A 23,053-nucleotide genomic window follows, 5' to 3' on the forward strand; every position below is an offset into this window, starting at 1 on the left:
AAGACGAAAAGCCTGTTCATTCTCCTTTTGCCAGGAGCCCATATATTTCACTGTCTTCTTAAGCGTGAACGGAGGACTATATGACGTCAATTTCGTTGCGCGTGCTCCCGCACACCGGCGCTGCTGGCTCGCGGAAAGATTGCACGCCACTTATTATAGACACTGAAATGTTTGGTTCAGCGTCTCTTCAACAAACGCAGGGTGTGGTGAGTGCCGGACATATTATGATTCCTCCTTACCCAGTGAAATTGCGGCTTGGGAAGACGGATGCTTGGGCGAGTTGGTGATGCTCTGGTAGGAGCATCAACAGCACCGTTTCCGCCTAAAATACTGCGGCATTTGCCGATAAGAATTCGGCGCAAATAACGAATCACAAAGCGTGAAGCGTGAAGATAATAAGGCTCACCCGACATTTCTTCAGCACTCCGGGACTATAATCGCCTCAAATTTTGTGCTCATACTCGAGCTCTGTCTCCCGGGGTACTGGACACTTACCCGGCTCATCTGCCGATCACGCACACAGGCAGAATCTAAAGAAGCCCCTGCATTCTGCGACGTCAAGCGCAGAGGCATTCGCGTAAGCCGGTTATTTACAAAAGCCCCGCGAGCTATATATATATATTTATATCTATAGAGAGAGAGAGCGGCATCTTTGTACATAGTGTGGCAAGGCAAGCCGTCCTAATGACTTTGAAATACGACTCTGAACAGCGCGAAGAGGGGCGCGTGCGAAATGTGCTCTAGCACCTGACTGCCGCAACCGTCGCTACTATATTCTGATTTTGATTTTAATTGCGGCTTAAGGTCCTCCGCCATTCCCGATTGCAGTCGGCGATAAGACAAAAAAAAAAAAAAAAAAGAGCGCGAAAAAAAAAAAAATGTAGTACTCGAGAAGGGCAACACGAAGCGAGGGGAGTCTTGCGTAACAGGTTAAAGACGCGACGTCGCAGCTGAAGCTACCATAAAACCCGCAGGAAGCCTTTGGCCGTAAACCGAGAGTTAATTCGGATTCGCTTCTGTGCCGTCTCTCGGCAGTAATTAAGGCTGGTAACATTGTAAGCTGGCAGTTGCTATCCCGGGCGGCTGGGTCTGTGTCTTCACCGCTCGGCGGGCATTCTCCTCACGCTGCTCTTTGCTCTTCTTTAGTTTGCTTTGCGTGCCGTATATATCCTGGGGTCAAACCTCCCTTTGTTGCTGGGTTGCGACTGCTGCTCTGCGCTGGCGGCTGATTTCTCAAAGAAGGGCCTCGTCTACATCTCCTTCTTTCTCGTTGAGCGCGCGCGTATTGTTATCAAGGGTGCTCTTTCTCCCTCGGCGGTAGTGATGACGTCAATGATTCTGTAATGTTCCGGAGTTTCATGCGGTGGAACAAACCAGAAAATCGAGTTATTGTGTGTCTCTCTTGATGGGAATTCCTAGCTGGTGTAATCCTCTTTCCACATGACTGCGAATGAGTAAAGAAGCGGTGCAGACAAAAGAACAAGATGTTATACCCGTTCCACGCGGGCAACTCGAATGCCATTTACAACGAATGATATTTGAGCAAAAGGCCAGTCAGCGCCCGAACCTCCGGGCGTAGCGCATTCCATGCGCGACAGATTGCGAGCTGATTCGGCGATCACACAAATATCATTCGTTGTAAATGGCATTCGAGTTGCCCGTGTGGCACGAATATTAGTGTCTGTACATGATAGGTAACGAAGGAAGGAGCGATTAATTTAATCGTAGTTTGCGCTGCTAGAAAGATTGACCGTTTTATGGTTGAGCACGTAAAATGATAACAATCCGTAATATAATGAATAAATTAAAGGAAAATGTATTGGTGGATTTTTAGGGAATGAACGCTGACCCCTTTACTTTTCTGTTCTGGCGTTCTATTTTAGCTTTCTCTTTTAGTTCCTCCATTTTTCTGCTGCCTTTTTTTTTTTCGTTTGCTTCGTTACGTGGTCAGTGTCAGCGTTTCCCAGAGGACGTGTTTGGCGTTTTAAAAAGGTCTTGCTAACGCGTTCCCTAAGGACCCACCAATGAATCTTCCTTTAATAATGTTGCCGCCTACTTCGACCAGCGCTAGTACTTGGCTCACTCCCCATTTTGTAGCACAGGCCAAGGCATCCGCGCTCCGCACACCTGCAAGTTCAGACTCGCCCCAGCATCCGCGCGCTCATTGGCTTCCGCTTCGTGACGTCGACTCCCCCTCGCCTCTGCCCTTCACTACTTTCCTCCTCTCTACGCGGATCGCTTCGCTTTCCACTGTTTTTTCACATACGAACGCCGTCAGCTTTTGCCTTTCATGTGGGTACTAATGCTAACGCAGTAAAAACGAAACCAGTTTGTTTTAGTGTATTTGCATTGAGCTGACGAAGATAGATAGCCTAAAATATATTTTTTTTCTGGACACTCGGGAGTACGTGAGGGGTGTCTCCTAGCAAACTCTCTCGACAAAACACTTAAAAAAATACGCTTTCAAAGCAAGTTTGTCTTATTTATTTTCCATCGTTATCATTCCACAACCTCTGTCTCGTTATTGGTGTCCAACGTGGACCTTCTGCCCATACGTGCCAGGATGATGTTGACTCGAATGAGATCATTTTTAAATTGCGACAAGATCATTACTTCATTGATATTTAGAAATACGTTACGTATGCACACTTGGTTAACGCCATTCGAACGAAACAGAAAATAATTATTGTGCCTCGTCGCTTTAACGCGGACACTTTTAGAACTTGTGTTATTGTTCTTGTAAATGTATCGACGAATGGAACTGCCTGTTCCCAAATGCCGTAAATGGTGAAAAAATATGTGGTTCTCTCGATAACACTTTTTATACCTAGGTGATCTTGTTAATTTAAAATGCCTACCAACATGTTTGGCCTCACGGCTTTTGGTATATTAAAAAAAATTAATGTATATAAATATATTAAAACTAAAAAGAACGACTTGGTGAAACCCGCAAGGGTTTCACCAAGTCGTTAAACGAAAAAGAAAAAAAAATTATAACTCAGGTTTTCGTTTCTTCCGCCTTTTGTTCTAGTTAACTTAAACCTTATAAAAGGTTAGTATCAAACGCTTTTAAATACGATTTTAAACGTTTTGTTACGTGGTCAACATTGATCAACATTTATTTTTTCTTGGATAGATTTTTGACCTGTAATGAAAGTCAGGTAACGTATCCATCACATCCACCATGTGCCTTAATTTTTAATGAACGTCCATTCAAATACGCGATGCCCTTTTAATATATTACGTCGTGTTGAATCCAACATAGGCACGACGCTTAGGAGAGTTTCGTAGCCATGATTACTTGCAAACATTTAGGTGCATTATAATATTTGTTAATATGCATTTAAGCCCTTCTTATACCCCTACCACGCGGTAAAATTTCATGTCAGTTCCATTGACTTACATTATCCGATCCGCCAATCAGCGAGAGCCACACCTAGCCCAGCGCGGCGCACGCGCGATGCTTGCAGACAGGATCGCGAGCTGATTTTACGATCACTTATTGTTGGTCCATGGAACTGACAACCAATTATACCATGTGGCAGGGCTATATGCCATGAGAGACTGAGGGAGAGGAGGAGGCGAGAGCGCGTGGGTACGGTCACAACGCTGAGCTCTACAGTCGGTGACAGGTAAAGAACGAAGTGGAAGTGGAGCGAACGGTGGAGCGAACGGTGGAGCGAACGGTGGAGAGGAGTTCGTCTCCTCTCCAGCGTTTGCTGTACTAAAGTGGAAAGAGGTGGGAGGAGCTTCCATTTCGTTCTTCACATGTCCCCGACTATAGTTGAAACGATTATGGTGGGTATGAGCCCCGAGAAGATGGGGTGGCGCCACCTGACGGCTGGTCCTCGTGGCGTAGTTGTAAGGATCTTGTGACCGCGTTTGCCCTTCGTTCCTAGCATGTATATAGGTGGAGGTCTATCGCTCACAATTCATGTTTCATTCGCTATTTTAATCGAGAGATTGCGGTTGCTTTTGACCTAATCTTTTCATAGTACTTCTCAAATTTAAACTCAAGCAGTGCGACAACAGTGGCGTTGGAGCTTACGGAACTGAACCGATCCACCCGGCTTTGTGTCATCGTACTGACCACGATCACAGGGGGTCGTGGTCGTGGTTTCGGAGGATTATTGACCAAACGGTTTGATTTTTTTTACGGCATGGTTTTCGGGGCGTGTTTTCTTTTTTTCAAGCCTGTCGGAAATTTGACAGTGCAAACAGAAATGAATCGCGATGACGGCCCAGGGGAGTCGAACTTGGCATTCCGATCGCCGGTTTTTTCGCAGCTTGCTTGCACGGCTTCGAGGTGGAATTTCTTCAGTGAAAGCTAATCGTGTGATGAAATATCAGGCATGCGAGGCGTCACCATGGCATTACCTTTGGCAGTAACTTTTGGGGCTCGATATTTCTACGTTCGGCAAAGGAAGTGTTAATCCGGTATCCCGTAAGTAGCGTAGCTACCGAGATATGCTCTAGCTCAATCTGTGTTAACGTTAGTACCACCGTCACCTCGGAATAAATGGAACAGCGAAAAAATAAATTGTACGTACCACACGTTGCGAGGGTAATCCATACCGTTTTTTATTTTAGTTGTACGTCAAAGAAAGCAGCAAATAGAATCGACGAGTGTGCCACTGCGACGAGAGCGGCTGCTACCGGCGCACAACAATTCGAAAATCACAAGGGGATGACGAAAATATAAGACTCACCTTCAAACCGGAACATCTAGGCCAAGGTTCGATCGATTTATGACAACAAAGTTCGCTTAAAAAAAGGAAAAAGATGTCGCTCTATCATATTTTTTAGTTGGTCGGTGGCAGCGAGGGACGAGCTCCTCTTGCCTTTTGAGTACGGCTACGGCCGCCGAAGTCGGTGGGGTCGTTGTCGTTGCTTCCGAAATGCGTCGATCGAGCGGTCTTCACCGAGCATTGTAGTTTCGAGTAGGTATTTCTTTCCTTTGCTCCTTGAAGTCGGGAAGCGCGAGAAGAGCATGAAGAAGTATGCCCGTTGTTCAGTCACCAGGGCGAAATACCCGAGAGGTTTTGGCGGCCATGAAGCTGTCGTAGGATTCCATCCATGACCTACACATAACTTCCGATCGTTTCGCTTGGTGAATTCAGATTTGATGTTAGGTTTTTTCGTACTCACGTTTTCCATCACAGCAAAAACAAAATAAACCTAGCAAACGGTTTTTGCTTCTACGCGTTAAACCAAAGCAAAGCAAGGCGAAGGAAATACCTGACCCCGCCACGTGATCCTTGACTCTATGTCACCATCGAGCGATCGCAGCACTCCAATCGGTCACGCTCGGGGCTAATAGCGCCAAGCTGGCTGCCTTTATGTCTACTCACCCCTCGAAGGCATGCGACTGCCGAACGCCGGGGTCCTGCAATCGGCATTCGCGCTCGAACGCTTTTGAAGTGTGAGTATAGGGCCAAAGGCTCTATACTCACACTTCAGTGGGTAGACGCGTCTACCCATTGATCATATCATCCAGAGCTTGGCGTTCTGATGTCTCCTCTCGTCTCCTACTCTCCCCCAGTTTCTACCCGCCTAAACTACAGAATGCAGCTTTGGCTTCCAGGTTGACGGTAGCGTTAGGAACGTTGAAACGTTAGTGAAAGTTTGTGTTTGTAACGCGCGAAACCACACGGCCAAGCAAATCATGTTTTTCGCAATAGAAAAAAAAAAATGGTTGCAAAAGCTGGCATTTTCACCAAATATAAATTTAGCGGCTTGGATAAGGTGCCGAAGCTTCAGAACGTGAGATTACCGGTACCAAAAAATAAAGGGAATTAAAAAAAAATATAGGCAAAATTGCGGTCAGTGCGCAAGACCTGGAGACGAATGGCGGCTGAATATAAAAGGTTGCCATTTTGTCACTGAAATTTCCCGAAAACTACTTTTCTATTTTGAATTTAATGAGTTCTCATGTTTGCATCTTGTTCCTATCGTTATCGCTATGTGTGGCGTTTATTTTTGTGGTGCAAAAACAAGGTTGGGGCCGACACACTGCCGACACCAGGTACACCCACTTAGAAATCAGAATCATGATGGTATTGTAAAGTATTATTACTGTCTTTTTTTTTTATTTAACACGGAAGTTTTTCGGACTTTACCATGAAAGCATTTCAGTGAGTACCTGGCTTATAAATAAATGGAAACGAATGAAAAAATATTCAGGTGAAACGGTTGCGGGCTCAATATTAATTATATAGGAGAAGGAAGTTCATCTAAGAACCAAACGTAAAATGTGTAAAAAGATATACGATACGATTTACAAAAATGATAATAATGTTTCTAGATTGTGTAGTAATGATGTGTTTTATGTGACCTCACATTAACAAAGACGTCGTGAAACCGAACAACACTTCAATAAGTAAATGACAGGCAATTGATTTCGTTGAACTCTTTCTTGATGATTAAGGGTTTGCAATTGAAAGGAAGAAAAATTAGACCTTTGACCTAGCCGGCTACTATGTGCCGCGAGTAAGAGCAGTGGAAAGAAAAACCAAAGCAATTAGAAATCAGAAGGAAAGTATTTCGATAAATGTATGACGTACCGGTGTGATAAAGCCTCCCATCACTCCCATTCAAAAATAAATATTTTTAAAGGTGATGCTACCTGAAAGTCGCATCTCACATGTTGCCTTCGTACCCATAAATTACAATTAGCGCTACTTAACTTAGTTGAAAAGCATACTTTTCGCACTTATCACTGCATAGACTGTCAGGGTGTCTTTGGACATTTACGCTGACTGCTAGATTAAATTCGACCTCCTGGACAGTGGGCTCTGATCACTTGGATCTTTGTGTGTCATCTAATAGGGGTGTGAAAAAGAATAGCCATGTGTCGTTCGTAACGTTCGCAGTTTCAAAAAAAAAAAAAAAAAACCCACAGCATACTGGCTTTATTTTTGTTGTAGCTAAATAGGACGCTGCGCCGTTTGATTCGATGAAGCATTCGCAGAGCCCTACTGAAAATGACATACACTAATCACGTTATACGATTGTAAGCTAATGTACGCGCTCATTAATTATGTCCATCTCTCGGGCCTTTCTTCTCTCGTGCATGTCATCATCGCTGACATCAGCAGCAGCAGCAACAGCAGCTGCAGCAACAACAGCAACAGCAGCATCAACATCAGCAGCAGCAACAGCAGCAGCAGGCTCCAAACAGGAGAATGGGGCTGTTGTGTTCCAACTGTGGCACGTCCACCACCACCCTCTGGCGGAGAAACAACCAGGGGGAGCCAGTCTGCAACGCCTGCGGACTCTACTTCAAGCTGCATAATGTAAGGGAAAGGAAACTTCAATGCCGTATCAGGACCTTACCGCTGCTCCTCTCCGGTGCGAAAATGTTTCGAATAATCAGAAGTTGCGTCCTTGTGTATACTGATTCTAATGCCTGAATCACGTGGTACAATTTTACTTGCGATCTCAGAATAACAACATAACTTGGGCGCAAAAAAAAAAAAAATATTGCTGAGGTGAGAGGATTGCAGGCTGCCCCTATGCACTCTAAAAAAAGACTGTGTCTCTACTTTCACGCACAACACTCGGAGAGCCAATCACCGCAACTTACGGAGGCAGCTCAGCGAATGACGATGCAGAAACATATGTTTAGACCAAAAAACGCAGACTGAGTTGTGACATTAAGCAATGCAAGCGTGACGTTTTGCATTGCTTAATATCACAACTCAGACTGCGTTTTTTGGTCTAAACATATGTTTCTGCATCGTCATTCGCTGAGCTGCCTCCGTAAGTTGCGGTGATTGGCTCTCCGATTGTTGTGCGTGACAGTAGATGCACAGACATTTTTTAGAGTGTACAGCTCTCTTTCACTTAAGTCCGACCGCAGCTGGTACGCTACGATCTTATGCAGCCATTCAAACAGCGCCAAAAGTGCATCGTCACGGTGCGCGCGCGTGTCGTCTTCGTGCGTTTGATATTACTTACTGTGAACCAATCGCACACAGAATAAAGCGCAGAACTTTGCATCGCTTAACACCCGGGCGAAAAATGCCGAGTCACTTAGATGTGGACGCATGCGCAGCTCCTGATACACCGCACAGCAGAGCAAAAGCGCATGCTCAGAAGGCTTTCCAGAACCCAGCAGACAAAGATGGCAGCGCGCAGAAGGCGATTGTTGCAAAGGTCTAGAGCGATGGCTGCGGTCGGCCATGGTGTGCAACGGAGCATGGCCAAAGTTGGAATCAAAGGAAGAGCCCTTGGTGCGTTTGAAGGGAAGCTACACCGACGTTTGAGAGCCTCTGATTTGACTGAAGTTTCACCCACCGATTTGATATTACTTTAGAAACTACCAGCCGAAAGAGTTCTGCTTGCGCTCGCGCACAGGCCTTGGGAGCCCATAAAGGCCGTGCACACGGTTGATAGGGTTCCGCGTTTTAAACAGACTCGGAAAGCTTTGTGAGACAAAATCACACTTGACTACCATTGGCAGACAGGCGCCGAGCGAGCAGTCATCGCCACCCTCGAAATAACGTTTAATCGCTAGGGTAAAACAAAAAAAAAAAAAAACAAAAAAAAAAAACCGCGCATCAAATTTGAATTTTTTAAAAATTGTCTACAGGATTAAATCTAGGCGAAACAAATGGTATTTTAAGATATATATATATATAAAGAAACACCAGCTTTTTAGGAGGGTAATTATAACTTGGTCCTGCTCTCGTTTTGACTTTCTCATTTAAACCTTCTAAAAAAGGACCATTCTCGAAACGTCCTTCTCGGTTTGGTCCACCTCATTGGATCCGTTCTCGTGACATCCTTTGCGTTTGTTTCCCCCAAGAAATAAAAAAGTAAAAAGGGGGGGGGGGGGGGACTTCGAGGTTTCGATCGGTGTTATGGCTTGGTGGTCACTGCATAAACCCGGAGAAGCTTCTTGGAGTCCGCACCTCCCCACTCCCAACTCGCCTACACGGACGTGCATACGTATACAGGCACAGGTGCTTTGGTCCCGTGGTTTGGCTAATGGTTCCTGGAATACGTTCGCTCTGCTCTTGAGAAGCATGCAGCATAGGTCAGGGCGCGCTCGTTGGGTTGTCTGGAAGTGGTCGCAGGCGCTGGACATTAAAACCCCAAACTGAGCCTTTGTGCCAAAAGCGCGGCCTTGGTAAGTCCCCCCCCCCCCCCCCCCCCCCCCCCTTTTCTTTTCCCGGGCCGCGGAAGAGAGCACCCGGGGCGGTTCCTTCAAACTCTCGATCAAGTGAGACGCTAGATAAAGCCCAACGCTCTTACGAGTAAGTTTGACATAATAGTAAGCTACGTTTGAAACCGAGTACGTGTACTATGAAGTAAGTTCATTGCCAAGCATCTGTGTTTTGGTTTCTTTTTTGTCTAGCTCAGGAGCCATTTCTCAAGCGCACTCAGCCATTTGTCCCGGGCGTAAATCCGAACAACGTCGGTGTGCACAGCCACAGTGTATACGCGCAGCGAGACCGTCGCTTTCGTAATGAATTTCTGTTCAGCCCCGGTAGCCTGAGGTGACCGAGCTCTGGGCGGCAAAGCAATTACGCGATTGAGTCCCGCTTGGTGGGTTGCGGGTATTTTCATCGAATTTAGCCGCCTGCGTTTGCGACGCCGAATCCTCCGTGGGCGACGTGCCGGAGTAGACGTAGACGTGGCTTGCGGATGACGTCATCTCACCGTGCTGGTGGTCGTTCCTACGTGTTCTTGCTGAAAAAAAAAAATACTTTGGTGGTGCAAAATGTCTGCCGCGGAAGGTTCGCGCTCGACGATGGTGTCACCGTAGTGGCCGCTGACGTGATGTCAGTGGAAGCCACGTATACGTATTGCTTTGTTGAAGAGAGGTATTAACCGCTCTCCGAACATACTGCCGCGCTTTGTGAAATGTTGCAGGCGTCACCGCTTGCTTTTATACGTGGTTGCAACGCTTGCGTTCCGAACGGCCACGTAGAAGAACAAAAAATGAAAAAAAAAATAGACAGAAGGAGAGAAAGAAAGTATGTGAGAAAGAGAGAGAGAGTGAGTGTAAAAGAGAAAGAGAGATGTATACGGAATTATAAATGCTTGGCACTAATAGCTCTACGTTCGCCGTGTGGTGCGAAAGAAATAGAAAAAAAAAATACTTTCTAGAATAAGAATAGACATTTTACTTGCCAAATCAACGAAGGGCATCTGGCACGTTCCAGCGGAGAACTGAGGATTAATTTTGACAACGTCAGGATCTTTTGAAGTACAACAAAAATCTCGATTACACGGCATCTTGTCCGCGATAAACCTCCGTCAGAATGCGGGAACCTCGGCCGGGATAAAATTTTTTAGAATAGCAGAGTCGTCTTAGAACACATGTACTATTATGTGTCAATATAGAAAAACACTGTATATATCTGTTATTAAAGTCTAGACATGATACTAAACTAGATGATGGTTTGCGTCGAACACCTTGTGTTCCTTTTGTTGCAAGTTGCAAGCGGTAAAGGACGTTTGTAGTCCAAATGATCGATGATATTGAAATATTTCGGTGCTTCGTAAGACACAGCTTTAAAAACATTTGGATTGGGATTAGAGTTTGCTTGATAGGCTTAAACACTAACGAAGGGCCAGGCGCAATGCCGTAGATGCTGCATAAAGTCCACAGTGACAGGAGACGACTTTATACGTGTAAAGTACGTCGTTTGTATATCATTCAGGTCACTGTCCACCAGGCAAATCTGAAAGTGACGTAGAAGTAGGATGGGATTCATTGCGCTCTGATCCCAGTTTTATCCCCGATTCGACGACGTTTTGAACACATAGTATATATTTGAAATAGCGCGCACGCGCAATGTTTTAAAGGTGTAACTGAATCTCATGTTTCACCCAGGCGTTCTCAAACATGCGCACGAGGGCCTTTCATGAAGGTAGTGGAAATCTGGTTATTCAAAACTATCATATTATTTTTTATCACCCTATTACTCACTTTTTTTTTCACAACATACGTTATGCGAAAAAATAGTCAGAGTGCCGGCGAGCTGGTGTAAGTTGAACATGATTGTAAACCTGAGACTGAGGCAGAAAAGAGAACACAACAGAAGGTAGAAAAAGAGGACGCAACATTTCAAAATGTTATGCCTCTTTGAGAACATGGCATGCGACAGGCACGCTGGCATATTCGTAAATACCTGCCTTGAGGGCCAGGTGCACGCGCGACAGGACATCCAGTACGGCGCGTGAGAAATCACTAGACCGCAGCTGTTCAAAAGGGGCACCGGAATACTTGGTTGTCACGATCCCTGATAACTCCGTTCCGACGTGCCGTGCAAAGGGTCGGCCGTTTCGTCGTGCATATGTCCGCACGACGACACGGCAGGCAGCTGGCTTTGTGGATTTCGATAATTGACACAAGATGTAATCAATGCAAAGCTACTAAGGTGTGCTGGGCGCATCATACGCAGGTCAACCGTCCATTGGCGATGAAGAAGGAGGGCATCCAGACTCGCAAACGGAAGCCGAAGAACTCCAGCCAGGACGGAAAGTCGTCCAAGAGCTCGAGCAAGATGGCAGCGGCCGCAGCCGCCACGGCTGCCCACGAGGCCATGCAGGACAATAAGAGACTCATTCCCATGTACGCTCCCATGGTCACCGGGGATCCCAACATGGCCTATGGCATGCAGGTTCGCAGGGCCAGTCCCGGTGAGTAGCCCTAGGTCAAGAACTCCTCTCAGTTTGGGAGTTCAATAGATCCCCCATATACACAGTTCACCTTTAATTTGACAGTGTAGTGGGAACAACGCCCTCGTCGCACAAATCAACTGCTTCGTTTTCATCGCCTAACCCCGCTGTTTACGCCTGGGGTATAGGGCGGCCGCGTGATCACGTGGCGAAAGATAGACGGCTGGCTGCTCCAATAAGCGCATAGCTTCCGCCGCACTGTAACCTTAGGGGTGAACGGGAAATAGGCACTGTTTTTTGTGATTCATGGGAAAATTGCTGAACCGCGAGAACGGATATTTTATTATATTAATTTCAAGGTGCGTATACGATTCCAAAAAAAATCTTTTTGACACTTGTTTCCTCCAAGTCTTGTTTGGCTCCTCCAAGTGCCACTCGGTTCCTCTAAATGTCACTCCTTTCCTCCAAGTGTCACTCCTTTCCTCCAAGTGTCTCGGTTCTTCCAAGTGTTACTTGGTGCACCAAATGTTACTTGGTACACTAAGTGTCACTTGGTTCGTGCTAGTGTCTGAGAAACAGCAATCCGCAGACCAAAAACACTATAAAATATATTTAACACCGAACTATATTATTGCCATATTCCAACCAGGAGACATTGCGGAAGCAGCGTAAGAATGTAATAAGCCGTCCGCGCCTCTGCTTCTTGAGAAGAGCTCTGCGCCAAGGATGCACTGCACAGTTATGTCAGAAAGGAGATGTGAATGCACTCGAAAACGTCGAATCAGCTGTGGTTGCTGAGAGAGTGTGTAGCCACTTCGGTCATTCATTCCACGGGATCCTGGGCGATCAACTTGAAAACATGAGGCATACATTACAAGGTGGAAAGAAAGCAAGAAAGAGAGTACACAATAAAAAGTACAAAACTAACGAAATAATTACCCAAACTCACTCCCATACAATTCCTGTTAATATCAAAATCGACTTCAAATTTGAGCCAAGTTTTCGGTCCCCTCACTGTTTGCCAAGAGGGATCGGTGGCCGAGTGGGCTAACACTTCTCAGTTCGGAGCGTGGAGCGAAAGCCTGCGCTGCAGAACCTCCTAGGTTCGATCCCCACTCCCTTCCCTTTTACATCTGGATGAGTTTCGTACCGGCACGTGTTTGCATAATCACTACTGCGTGGACCCCAGGTTATCGGTTGTACTGCACTGGCTAAATTTCTCATCTAAAGCTAAGAGACAAGTCACCCGTAGAGGCGCACTAGCATCAAGGCCGTCTAAACGTACAAGCAACACATTTTTTCGGCCTGCAGAGCGGACTCGACGGTTGTGCAGAGGAAACTGCGAATAAAGGTATAAGACCTAAGTGAAAAATCAAAAACGAAATGAAAGAAGCAGGGTTCGGTTTCATGTCTACCTGCACACTTCTCTCAACATTTCGAATGACCTAGAAATCTTTTGTACAGGTATGAAGCCCTCGTGTCTTGCATCAATTGCGCTTCTTCTTCACAGATAAGAGCATGGCCTGTTCCTCCGGCGGCCTTCCTGCCTACACGCCGACGGCAGTCATCAAGAACGAGATGTCCATGTCTCCGTCCCCGGGCATGGGCGTGGACATGCTGGGCGACTCGCACAGCCCGCGCTCCCTCTCCTCGCCTATCGCCCCTTCTTCGGCGGCGCTCAACAAGCATCTTCACGGCCTCCGCATGAGCCCCCTGGACGGGCCTACCGGCGGCAGCCAGCTCATCATGACCAGTGACGGCCAGGCCAGCATGTACCCGTCTGTGACCAGCGTGCTGGTGCAAGTCGAACACGGCAAGCTCCAGCAGAGCGGACCGTCAACCATCATCCAGCATCATCACTCCTCTTGAGCCGCGCCTGGAAAAAGCAGTTCGCTTCCTCTCACCTTATACGTTCGCGGGATCGTCCGAGGATTCCACGCCGATGTACCTGGATCGTGCAAGCGTGCAATGAAGGAACCTTTCGGGTTTCCACCACAGTCACGCCACCCCAGTGTCTCCTAGAACAGACTCTTGGGTGCAGAATTTTGTGATGGCACGAAATGAGCCAAGCTTGCGCGGCATTCATCGAGCTGGGTTGACAACGAGAAGCGTCGAGTAATTGTTCTGTTTTAAACTTGGTATCACTAGTGCCATCACGGTGGTCAACACAAAGGTCGTTGTGCCCTCTAGGAGGCACTGGCCAAGCACGCAGCTGCTGCGATGTGTGTGAGCTGTGCAATGGCACGACGAAAAGCTAACAACGTTAACGACGGACTGTGTTTCCTCACACAAACGGAGCGGCTGGAACAGAATGGGGCCAAAGTATCTACCACTGTGTCGATTGTGAGAAAAGGGGATGGCACTCGTTACGTGTACCGCATGGTTTCTGTGCAAAACTGTGTTGAACACCAAGTTCCCCGAGAGGTCTTGGCTAGATTTTCGTTACCCTCACTGGGCTACTCTCGCGTCTGGAAAAGCGTGACGCAGCGTTGGAAGACATCGCGCGTGCCTATAGTCACAGACTTTTGGTTCTAATAGGGAGGTATTCAACCTAACAATGATTGCTATACGCATAGTTGGCCAATGCCTAGATCGCAAAGCGATCAAAGGGGACAAAATTCTGTATTTCTACATTTGGACAGCGATTGTAGATTAGCAGTTCAGCTGTAAGGTATACCAGGGTGTCGTCAAGTTGAGGCTCGATCCTTAGTTCGCGATTGCTTTTACTTCTTGGCAACTGGTGCTGATTTAAGGTTGTGAACAGTTTAAGCAAACAGTGACGTGGCATAGCTATGTCTCATGCCTCGCCGCATGGCTGGTTCTGGTTTTTCCCATCGACTGATGCACTAAAGTCGTCATGAGCTTACTATAGGGCTCTAGTAAAGCAGGCAAGATCCACTACGCTCAACTATATATATATATATATTTTTAATCTGCCGTCTCTGCGAGCTTCCAACGCTGCATCCCTCAATAATTTCTTTATGTTTCACAACTGTGGTTATTAGAGCCTAAGAACGACTGACCGTGGCTAATAGAACGGCAATTGCCACTTTACGATTCGCTCCCTATTTTTCTTATTGGGTGATGCAGTAACGTCCTTGAATGTCAAATGCAAGTATCAGGCTTGTCCACATCCTGTAATTCTAAACTCCCAGTGACTGTGCGGAGAGCAAGTCGTCTGCTTCTTCAGCAGGTATTGCGGTGTTGTCATAACAACGCCGAGCGAGGATAATAGGTAGACCTCAATGCTATTTTCCGAAGGTCTACCCGTTATTTTATTTTTTTCATTCAGCCAATAAGAGTTCGGCGTTTTGACATCATCGCAACCCCTGTGCAAGAAGCAGACAAAATTGTGCTCCGCATACAGGGCGGACCATAGAGAACCTTTTGTTTGTTCGTGCCGTTCTTTTTGTCTTGTTGTTCATAGGTCACACTCGTGTAGATAAGCAGGCGCATATTTCATCTTTTGTGGGCTCAGGGTGACCTCTGCTGAGCAACAGTCAAATCAGCGAGATATCCTTGGTGTGTGAACTTGACGCGCGTGCGCTGATGGAATGTGAGCACTTGTATGCTGTGACGTACGCTTCACGTCATAATTAGGTATAATTATCTGCCTCAACACACGAAGCGTCTGTAAAGTAAAAAAAATTTCGAAAACATAACGTCGGCAATCGTGTGTTGAATAATTTGTCGTCGTCTACTCACTAGCACTTGGAACAGTGCGAAATGCAATACAACGACGGAGGAATTTCTAAGTATTACTTGCGTTTCCTTTTGAAACTCATCGTTTGCAACCTTTTGATCGCGAGAAATTTGGTGATTTCTTCGTGCTTTAGTTGCTAAAGAGCTGACGTACCAGGAAGTTTACGTCGTAGCCATGGCCATAAGCACGAGAAGTGACGGCATCGGTTGACCGTATTTTGCCGACTACTGTCAAAATCGACTTTTCTTCACATTGGTTCTGAATGATTTCGTCTCCTACGTCTTACGTGTCTGTACAAATCTGTAATATAGCGACAAACCGTATGCCTTAAATTTGTGAAGTGAAATAAACAAAATTGAGGTTTGGACTTCTGCTCCATTTGGTCGTCTTGACGAGCTCGTGCAGCCTGGCGGTTACTCGGCCGAACGCAGAGTAAAAGCAGAACGCAACGTAAAAGGGTTCAGGTTGGTTCGCACACTTGCGTTCGGTTGCACAACTGAGTGCGTTGTGCAGCCGTGTACACTTTCTTTGTATCGCTTACGAGACATCACACTGTCGCCATCTATCGTGTAGGCCTGAAACATTTAAAATTGGCGTATATATATTTTGCAGTTTTATACGCGTAATTCTGTCACTGTGGGCCTGAAATAATTCTAGTAATGCTATAGGCGACCATTTTTCATAGATGGTGTACAAATTTGAGCTCGCGAATACTGCAAAAATCTCTGTTCATCTATATAAATAGGAAGCATACCAGGGTTGCCTGGTTGACGACGCCAGTGAGCCAATGTGTTTTCTCGTCGTAAGCGATTGCAAACGGGCAACACTGCGATTGCACGTTGCAACAACAATAACAAAAAAAATCTTTGACATTTGGATTAGACACTCGGCCGTCGCGTGGTGTAATGCGGTGTTTGAGGCAGCACTTCCTTAATGTTGGCGGTAATACAATTATCAATATTCAAATAATAGGTACATGTTATTCAATAGTAAACAACATTTTACGTAAAATAACTTTAAAAAAATTACACGATGTGCGAAGTGTTTTTTTGCTTCTAAACTATACTTGGCATGATTATGTTAGTGCTGCATAGAGCCGATTGCTTGATTTTTCTTATATTAGGGGGTGTTTCAAATGCATTGCAACATTAAGAAACACTTTTTTTCCAAGCAGTTTTAAAATACAAAACAGACGTCTTTTTCACAAATTACCGGGAAAAAAACAACCTTAGGCAAATGCAATTTTAAGTTTATGTTATTTAGTTTGATTCATTTGTCATGATCACGAGAGGTATTTTCTTCTAAATGTCAACAGGATTATTATGTGGACTACCCTGACCGTACAAGATAACGCCGGAGGTGAGCTGAAATTTACATCTTGTGAGCCGCAAGATGAAATAACGTTTAAGCTCCCAGAGCACACCACAACCCCAGACATGATTCGACTGGTTTCCGAAAAATCTCGGATGGACGTTTATGCCATCCTTCAGAAACGAACAGGCAAGGTTATCGTAAAGGCAGCAGACTTCCGGACCTTGTTCCGAGGTCCATGGGAGCGAGCAAAGTTAATTTCCGAAGCGACACCGCTATTATTTGGAAGCGTTCAGCATATAGTTGTTGCAGACCCCGAGGATCCTAACTACCACATTTGCCACATTCTACTGGCACAGCAACGACACATAATGCTGAACCAATAATGGATTAAAGCCATCGTTGAACTTTTGAGAAGACGAGAATCTCTGCACATTTGGATATTGATACCAGACCAGTTTGATGGCCAGTCGAGTCAAAGAATTTTGAAACCTGAATATTATTTTATGAATATGCGTGTGAGAAAAATAATTAGAGTTTGAGCGATAAGAAAGTAGAAAAGAAATAGGCGACTTTTTTCACTCTAATGGCAATAAATGTTATAAACTGTACCTGACTGACTATCTCAGAAACTCCTGTTCCCTGGGAACAGCGGAAAGGGATTTTTCGGTCTGTATTCTAGGAGAACCTAGTGAGGAGGGAGAAAGCCATATTCTACAGATACAAAAAAGGAACCGTTATGGAATATTTTTCTTCAAAAAACGACGGTTGCTTCAAAGGGCAGGCCACTCCTTACCAGACTCGTCGGTAGCTTCACTAGTGACACACGAACATTCCAAAGAACTGCAACAACATATTTAAGTGAAACTGTCCAACGCAGTTGATAGTCTCTTGTGGTGTTTTTTTTACAAAATAGCTCTGCTTAGACACAGGGTCGTATTAAAAAATATAGAAGCCCTGGCCTAATAAGCACCTCCCCCCCCCCCCCCCCCCTCGGTCTCTGGCACACTACTAGAATATATAGTTATTGTAAAGAAAGTAAGAAAATTGTGTCGAAAATTATCCAGCAATATCGACACGGAGTACTGATTTTCGACACCGTTTTCATGTGCATGTACATCTTTAACTCCTCTCTTTCAATCAGAGAGGTCGTGCATGGTGAAGGAGGTCGGGCAGCTCAGAATCAAAAATAGTTTGCACTTGAAAGAGTAAACGAAGCCCCAAACTTCGAATAGTTTTACAAGTGGTGCTCGTGTGCTTCCCCATGTCAAGTCTGTCACGCATAAAGCGTTTCTCACTTTGTACTGCCTTTGGGACACGAAAACGTTTCCGCCCTACACTGAAAATACATTGACCTTTTCACAAGGCGTTCATCCCAAAATCTGGCAGTCATAGCAGCTGGTCACTTAGATGGATCACTCCGAAGAATCATGCTGCTGGCGAGTCTGTCGCCACTTTTCGTCCAGATATGAAGGCAGCTGGTCAGTCTTCCAGAGGCACACGTCGTGGGTGGGAGGATGAGTACACGAACTCCGAGGGAACAAGTGAGGGAACACTTGGGTTGATGTTTTTAGGCAACTCAACAAATAAGCTTACGCCAGACGGCTGTGCTCATTGTTGCCTCACATTTTTGCTCTTCCCACATAAATAAAATCACAGCTGAAAAAAAGAAGAAGAAAAAAACAAAAACGCTAGCCTAGTTAGACGTAGAATGCAGGGTATATATCACTGCGTTTTCCCTGTGTATCCGCTCGCCTTCATCCCAGTAAAGCCAGTGAGGGGCCAGGGGGTGGATCCCTGTGTTCCATCCTACCATTATAACTAGCATGACGCTCGATGAATCAATTGGGCCTCAAGAATACTTGCCGTATGGGGAAGACTGCCTAAAGACTTCCTTGAAGTCATCTGTTTTTAATTAAAAAGCGAATTCTATGTACACTGAGAATGAAAGCCGCATGTGCTTTCTTGTGAATCGTGGCATGTTTTTCTGCATCGGGAGAAGGGTGGATTTTTTTAGTTTACATCTGGTTCTAACTCGAAAAAAATAATCAATCAGAGTACCTTGTGGCAAAGGCATGAGGTACTCCAAGGCGCACCGAAAGACGAAGCGGTCAGAAAAAAATTAGAGTGCTCCAAGCAGCGTCACCGACGTTTTCTTTTATCAAAGTGAAGATCTGGTCTGAAAAGCCTTTGCAGTAACAATACAAGCCCGACAATTACGGGCACCCAACAAACCCGCCAGTGGTTGCGTTTTTCGAAGAGCGCCTCGCGAGCTTTCCTTTTAGCGGGGCCCGCTCAGATGAGAGGATAACAAGGGACTGTTCCTGGAGGCACTCTAGCACGGTGGTATAGCCTCTCCTTTCTCGAAGCGGAAGGGAAGCTGCTGTGACTGTATCCAGGTGCTTACAGAAAACCACGAAAAGCTTCGATACAATTCGTCAGAAAACCCACAACGCTCACTTGAAACGTTACGTCACACGTGAAACGAAAGTGATAAAAAACATGGCATGTAGTGGGTATTAAACGTTGCCGCATGGCTCAAATGATTTCACTCTATAACGCAGTAGTTCTCAACCATCGATGTTTCGCGGATCCCTTGTGGATCGGCGAAGATTGTGGAGGACCCCGTTCGTGGTGAGAGGAGAGGAATGGTATAGGTTAAAAATTATTATTTAATAAATGACTACAGCTAAGGGGTACTTTGCAGTAGATAAGAAATTTCAATAAGAACTTTCTTATTGACGTACACACGAAAAAACCCGCCCGAAAACTGAAACATGTCATCTCGACCTGAAAAAAGACAACTTATATTGCCCGACTTGACTGAAGAGGAAGGGCTTCGCGGACCCCCATTTGAGAACCGCTGCTATAACGTATTTAATTTGCCTTAAAAAATGTGAAGAAATTTAGGCGGGGTTCAACCCTCTTCGGTTGAATGACGGACACTCAGGAGATGACACTGCTGTCTATTGTGTAAGGGAACACAAGTGATACTCGCTTTCTAGTCAGGGAAATTATTTTTGTCTTTCGCTCATTAAGCAAAATATGGCTAATCAAACACCACCTTGAAATTGCCAACGCGTCATCCTGAAGAAGTTTGCAGTCCGAGTACGAACGAACACAGCGAAACAGTTTGATGTCATGGGCAAATAGTAGTACTTTAGAGATTTTCACGCTATGAGAGATGTTGTTCACAAAAATCAAGAATAAAAGTGCACCAATTCTGCTTCCTTGGGGCACTTCCGAAGGCGACAAAAATTTATCAAATATGAGCCCTGGGCCCCTGATACAGGAACATACTTTTTTCTACATGAGAGATAACTTTTAGTCAAACTACAGTACGTTGGACACAAACCATAACTATCTAGTTTGGTAAGAAGAGTATTGCGATCAACCTTATCGAATGCCTTCGTCATATCAAAATATATTGCATCGACTTGTGCTTGGTCACGAACAAATGGAACACTATAATCTGAAAAAGAGAACTGATTAGATCGAACCAACTTGCCCTTCAAAAATCAATGTTGCTGGGTGTTTATTTTGAGGCTGAAGTAACTGTACAGATGTGTGTGTAATATGATCTAAACAAATCTCGGGAAAACTACACAACAATGAAACGGGACGGTAGTTGTTTACAACACTAGGGTCACCTGATTTATGAATCGGAACAACTACGGCGCTTTTCCAGATGGACGGAAATATTCCTGAACGAAGTGATAAATTAAATATGTGAGACAGGACAGGAGACAAGCTTCGCGCACCCTTTCACGATAAAACTGGAAATGCCATCTGTACCACAAGACAGTTTAGGTTTCATTTTAAAAATGCTTTCTTTAATTTCAAGTTCGTCAAATGGGGTAAAAGGAAGAAAAGCTAATGTGCCTTTCCACGTCGGGCTGCCGTCAGTTACTGCCGCAGACGAAAAACAGGATTTAAAATGCACTGCAAACTTGTTGGCAATTTTACTTAGATCACATGCGTAACCAAAACATCTCTTATTGGGACCACATTAGGATTTCACTTCTTTGATGGTACATACCTCCAAGAGCTTTTTGGCTTCGTGTGCATATCGGCCTCAAGTACAGCCATATGCATACTTTCGTCTTGTTTAAAGAATCGTTTTGCCAAAGCATGACACTCACTAAATTTGGCTTACCACTTATGCAGTCCAGATTCTTTAAAAAGACGATGATAATGAAGCTCACGTCGTAAGCAACGACTGAGCTCCCTTGAAAAACATGACGGGTACTGGTTTGCCCGAGAAAAACGCTTAAGTACGTATTTACCTATGGCGCTCGAAACTACTGTTGTAAGAGCCTCAGCAGCCGAATCCGCGCAATTTTCACTCAAGATCGGTTGCCAGTCATAGCACATCACGTTCTTGTACACAATAAGGTAATCTCCCTTACTGTACAAAAAATATTCCTGGCTGCAAGAGCCTCGTTGACGCAGCGGGAAGAGAAAAGGCACAACGAAAGGTGGATGGAAATTATCAACACGTGTTAAGGGGTCCACAATTTGCAAGATACAAACAATTGGCGAGGAAATTAAAACAAGGTCAAGTATATTTCCTGCTAAATTCTGGATAATATTGCTTTGTACATATCTATTAGAATAAATTAAATCTAACAGGCTGGATAGTTTCAGGCTGGTGACCTCCCTCGCCAACGAGTCAAAACCTGCCAGCCAATCCATTTCTGGTAGATTAAAATCCCTACATATCTGAACACGGAACTTCGTCTTATTAAGCTGTTTTTCTAGATCTTAAAAATTACGTGCAAAAACCTCTGAGTCAGAGTGTGGTGGAAAGTAATAGTTCCCTTTTAGATAATAAAGCCCGTCACAGGACGTAACCTCAACCCATACATACTCCGGGTAAGTCCCCAGGTCATATCTTCTACATGCACAAAGCGACGAGTCCACGGTGGTTAAAACACCTCCTCCATATCTCTGTCCCGTAATGGCATAATCACAGTCTTTCCGAAATACTGTATATGACGGAGGAAAATATTGAGAGCTACTGATACTGTCCTCTGCCAAGTTTCAGTAAGGCAAACAATGCTGTATGGATTGCCTACAATTTCCGACACAAGCTCGGAGGACTTCGTTCTAAGGCCACAAACGTTTTGGTAATAAATTGTGCATTCCATAGTAGAAGGGTAAAAGGTTAAGCATTTACGTTGACGACTGTCGCCGACGTCTCTAAGAATGCCAAAGAAAGGTCGGAAAAGGCATCCGGTTGGCTTAACGTCGGGTACACTGATATCTTCAGAGTCGTCGTTCTCGACAGCCACGTGAAAGGGGGCACACCTATCGTTTTTTGTTACAAGCTTGGTGCACGTTACTGACTTGCCTCTCAGAACACTTGCCAGGAATTCCATAATGTTAGCTTCCGTTGTTTGAGGATCCAGCCGGGAGACGAAGAGTCCTCGGCGTCTGGGTTGCCGTGGCACAGAGCTCAGCTTACTGCCGGCGTTCTTTCACTCGGCTGGCCTGGGTCTTTTTATTCTTGTGGCAGTCTTGAGTCCATCAGCGTCCACGGCGTCCCCATTGCCTGGATGTGCAGATGATGACGATATCCCACGAGCCGTGGTATTTACGGGAACATCACGACGTTGTCGCTGAGTCAGAGACTTGGGTTGGGCACCCAGAGCAACACAAACTTTGGACGGCGCCGTTGACTCCAGAGCGCCGGATGACGAGTTTTTGGGAGATCCCTCAATGGTCTCGTTCACAACTGTTTGGCGAAGTTGGGAGACTTTCACTCGTAGTCCACTGTTCTCTGAGCGTAGCAGCTCAACCTCAGCCGTCAAACATTCAAGCCGAGACGAAAGCCCCAAGGGCAGACAAAGGATTTCCGAAGAAATCCCTGCATGTGCGATTCACCGTTGTCGCTTCCGCCGTTGTTGAATCCCGCGTTCCTTGTTGTGGGCGTAGCCCCGAGATCAGTTTCAGCGCCGATAAGCCTCGTCGCAGAAGTATTGGCGCGCCTTGAACAATCCCTGCGTTTGTAACTGCTTTTTCCAGACTGTATGATGATGTCGTATTCCGCTGCCTGATATCTAGGCACTTGCGGCGTAACCGACGAGAACATGACGCACAGTGCAAAAATTGTTGTCTGCCAAAAAAGGCAGAGCAGCAATCGCACACATCCGTGCTCCCCGCCATTCGCGCAGTGAATGACTGCTTCAAGTATTCCTTTTTTCCACAAACAATAACTGAGCAGAATGACATCGCTGAGATAGTTGTTATGCAGCCATCATTGTCATTATTCGCACCTAACTTAAGTCTTTTGGTAGCGTATTTGTTCATGTGCACAATAAGTTATTTCCATTTTTGTTAAAGTGAACTATGACTTGTTTTTATCTTTGTTCTTTTTGCCATAATGTTGTATTTTTTATTATT

At 45.4% G+C, this 23,053-nt stretch overlaps 1 protein-coding gene and 1 pseudogene across 8 annotated transcripts in view; one reads left to right on the forward strand and one right to left on the reverse strand.

Moving 5' to 3' along the window:
* The window catches only part of LOC8024827 (transcription factor GATA-5), a 132,064-nt gene extending 116,360 nt beyond the window's left edge, over positions 1-15,704 (forward strand). For 4 of the 8 annotated variants that reach the window (XM_040499678.2, XM_040499681.2, XM_040499685.1 and 1 more), the window contains 3 exons: positions 7,095-7,295; positions 11,418-11,655; positions 13,145-15,704. In XM_040499678.2, the coding sequence (XP_040355612.1) occupies positions 7,095-7,295; positions 11,418-11,655; positions 13,145-13,503 (798 nt within the window). In that variant the 3' untranslated portion in view covers positions 13,504-15,704. The remainder of the gene's footprint in view (positions 1-7,094; positions 7,296-11,417; positions 11,656-13,144) is intronic. The other 4 variants (XM_040499679.2, XM_040499682.2, XM_040499684.1 and 1 more) reach the window with 1 other exon arrangement.
* A 5,945-nt stretch (positions 15,705-21,649) lies between these two features.
* On the reverse strand, positions 21,650-22,742 carry LOC115330497 (annotated as a pseudogene).
* Positions 22,743-23,053: the final 311 nt, after the last annotated feature.

The sequence above is a fragment of the Ixodes scapularis genome, unplaced genomic scaffold (genome assembly GCF_016920785.2).
Source record: "Ixodes scapularis isolate PalLabHiFi unplaced genomic scaffold, ASM1692078v2 PGA_scaffold2__306_contigs__length_199485367, whole genome shotgun sequence".
In the NCBI taxonomy this organism is placed as follows: domain Eukaryota; kingdom Metazoa; phylum Arthropoda; class Arachnida; order Ixodida; family Ixodidae; genus Ixodes; species Ixodes scapularis.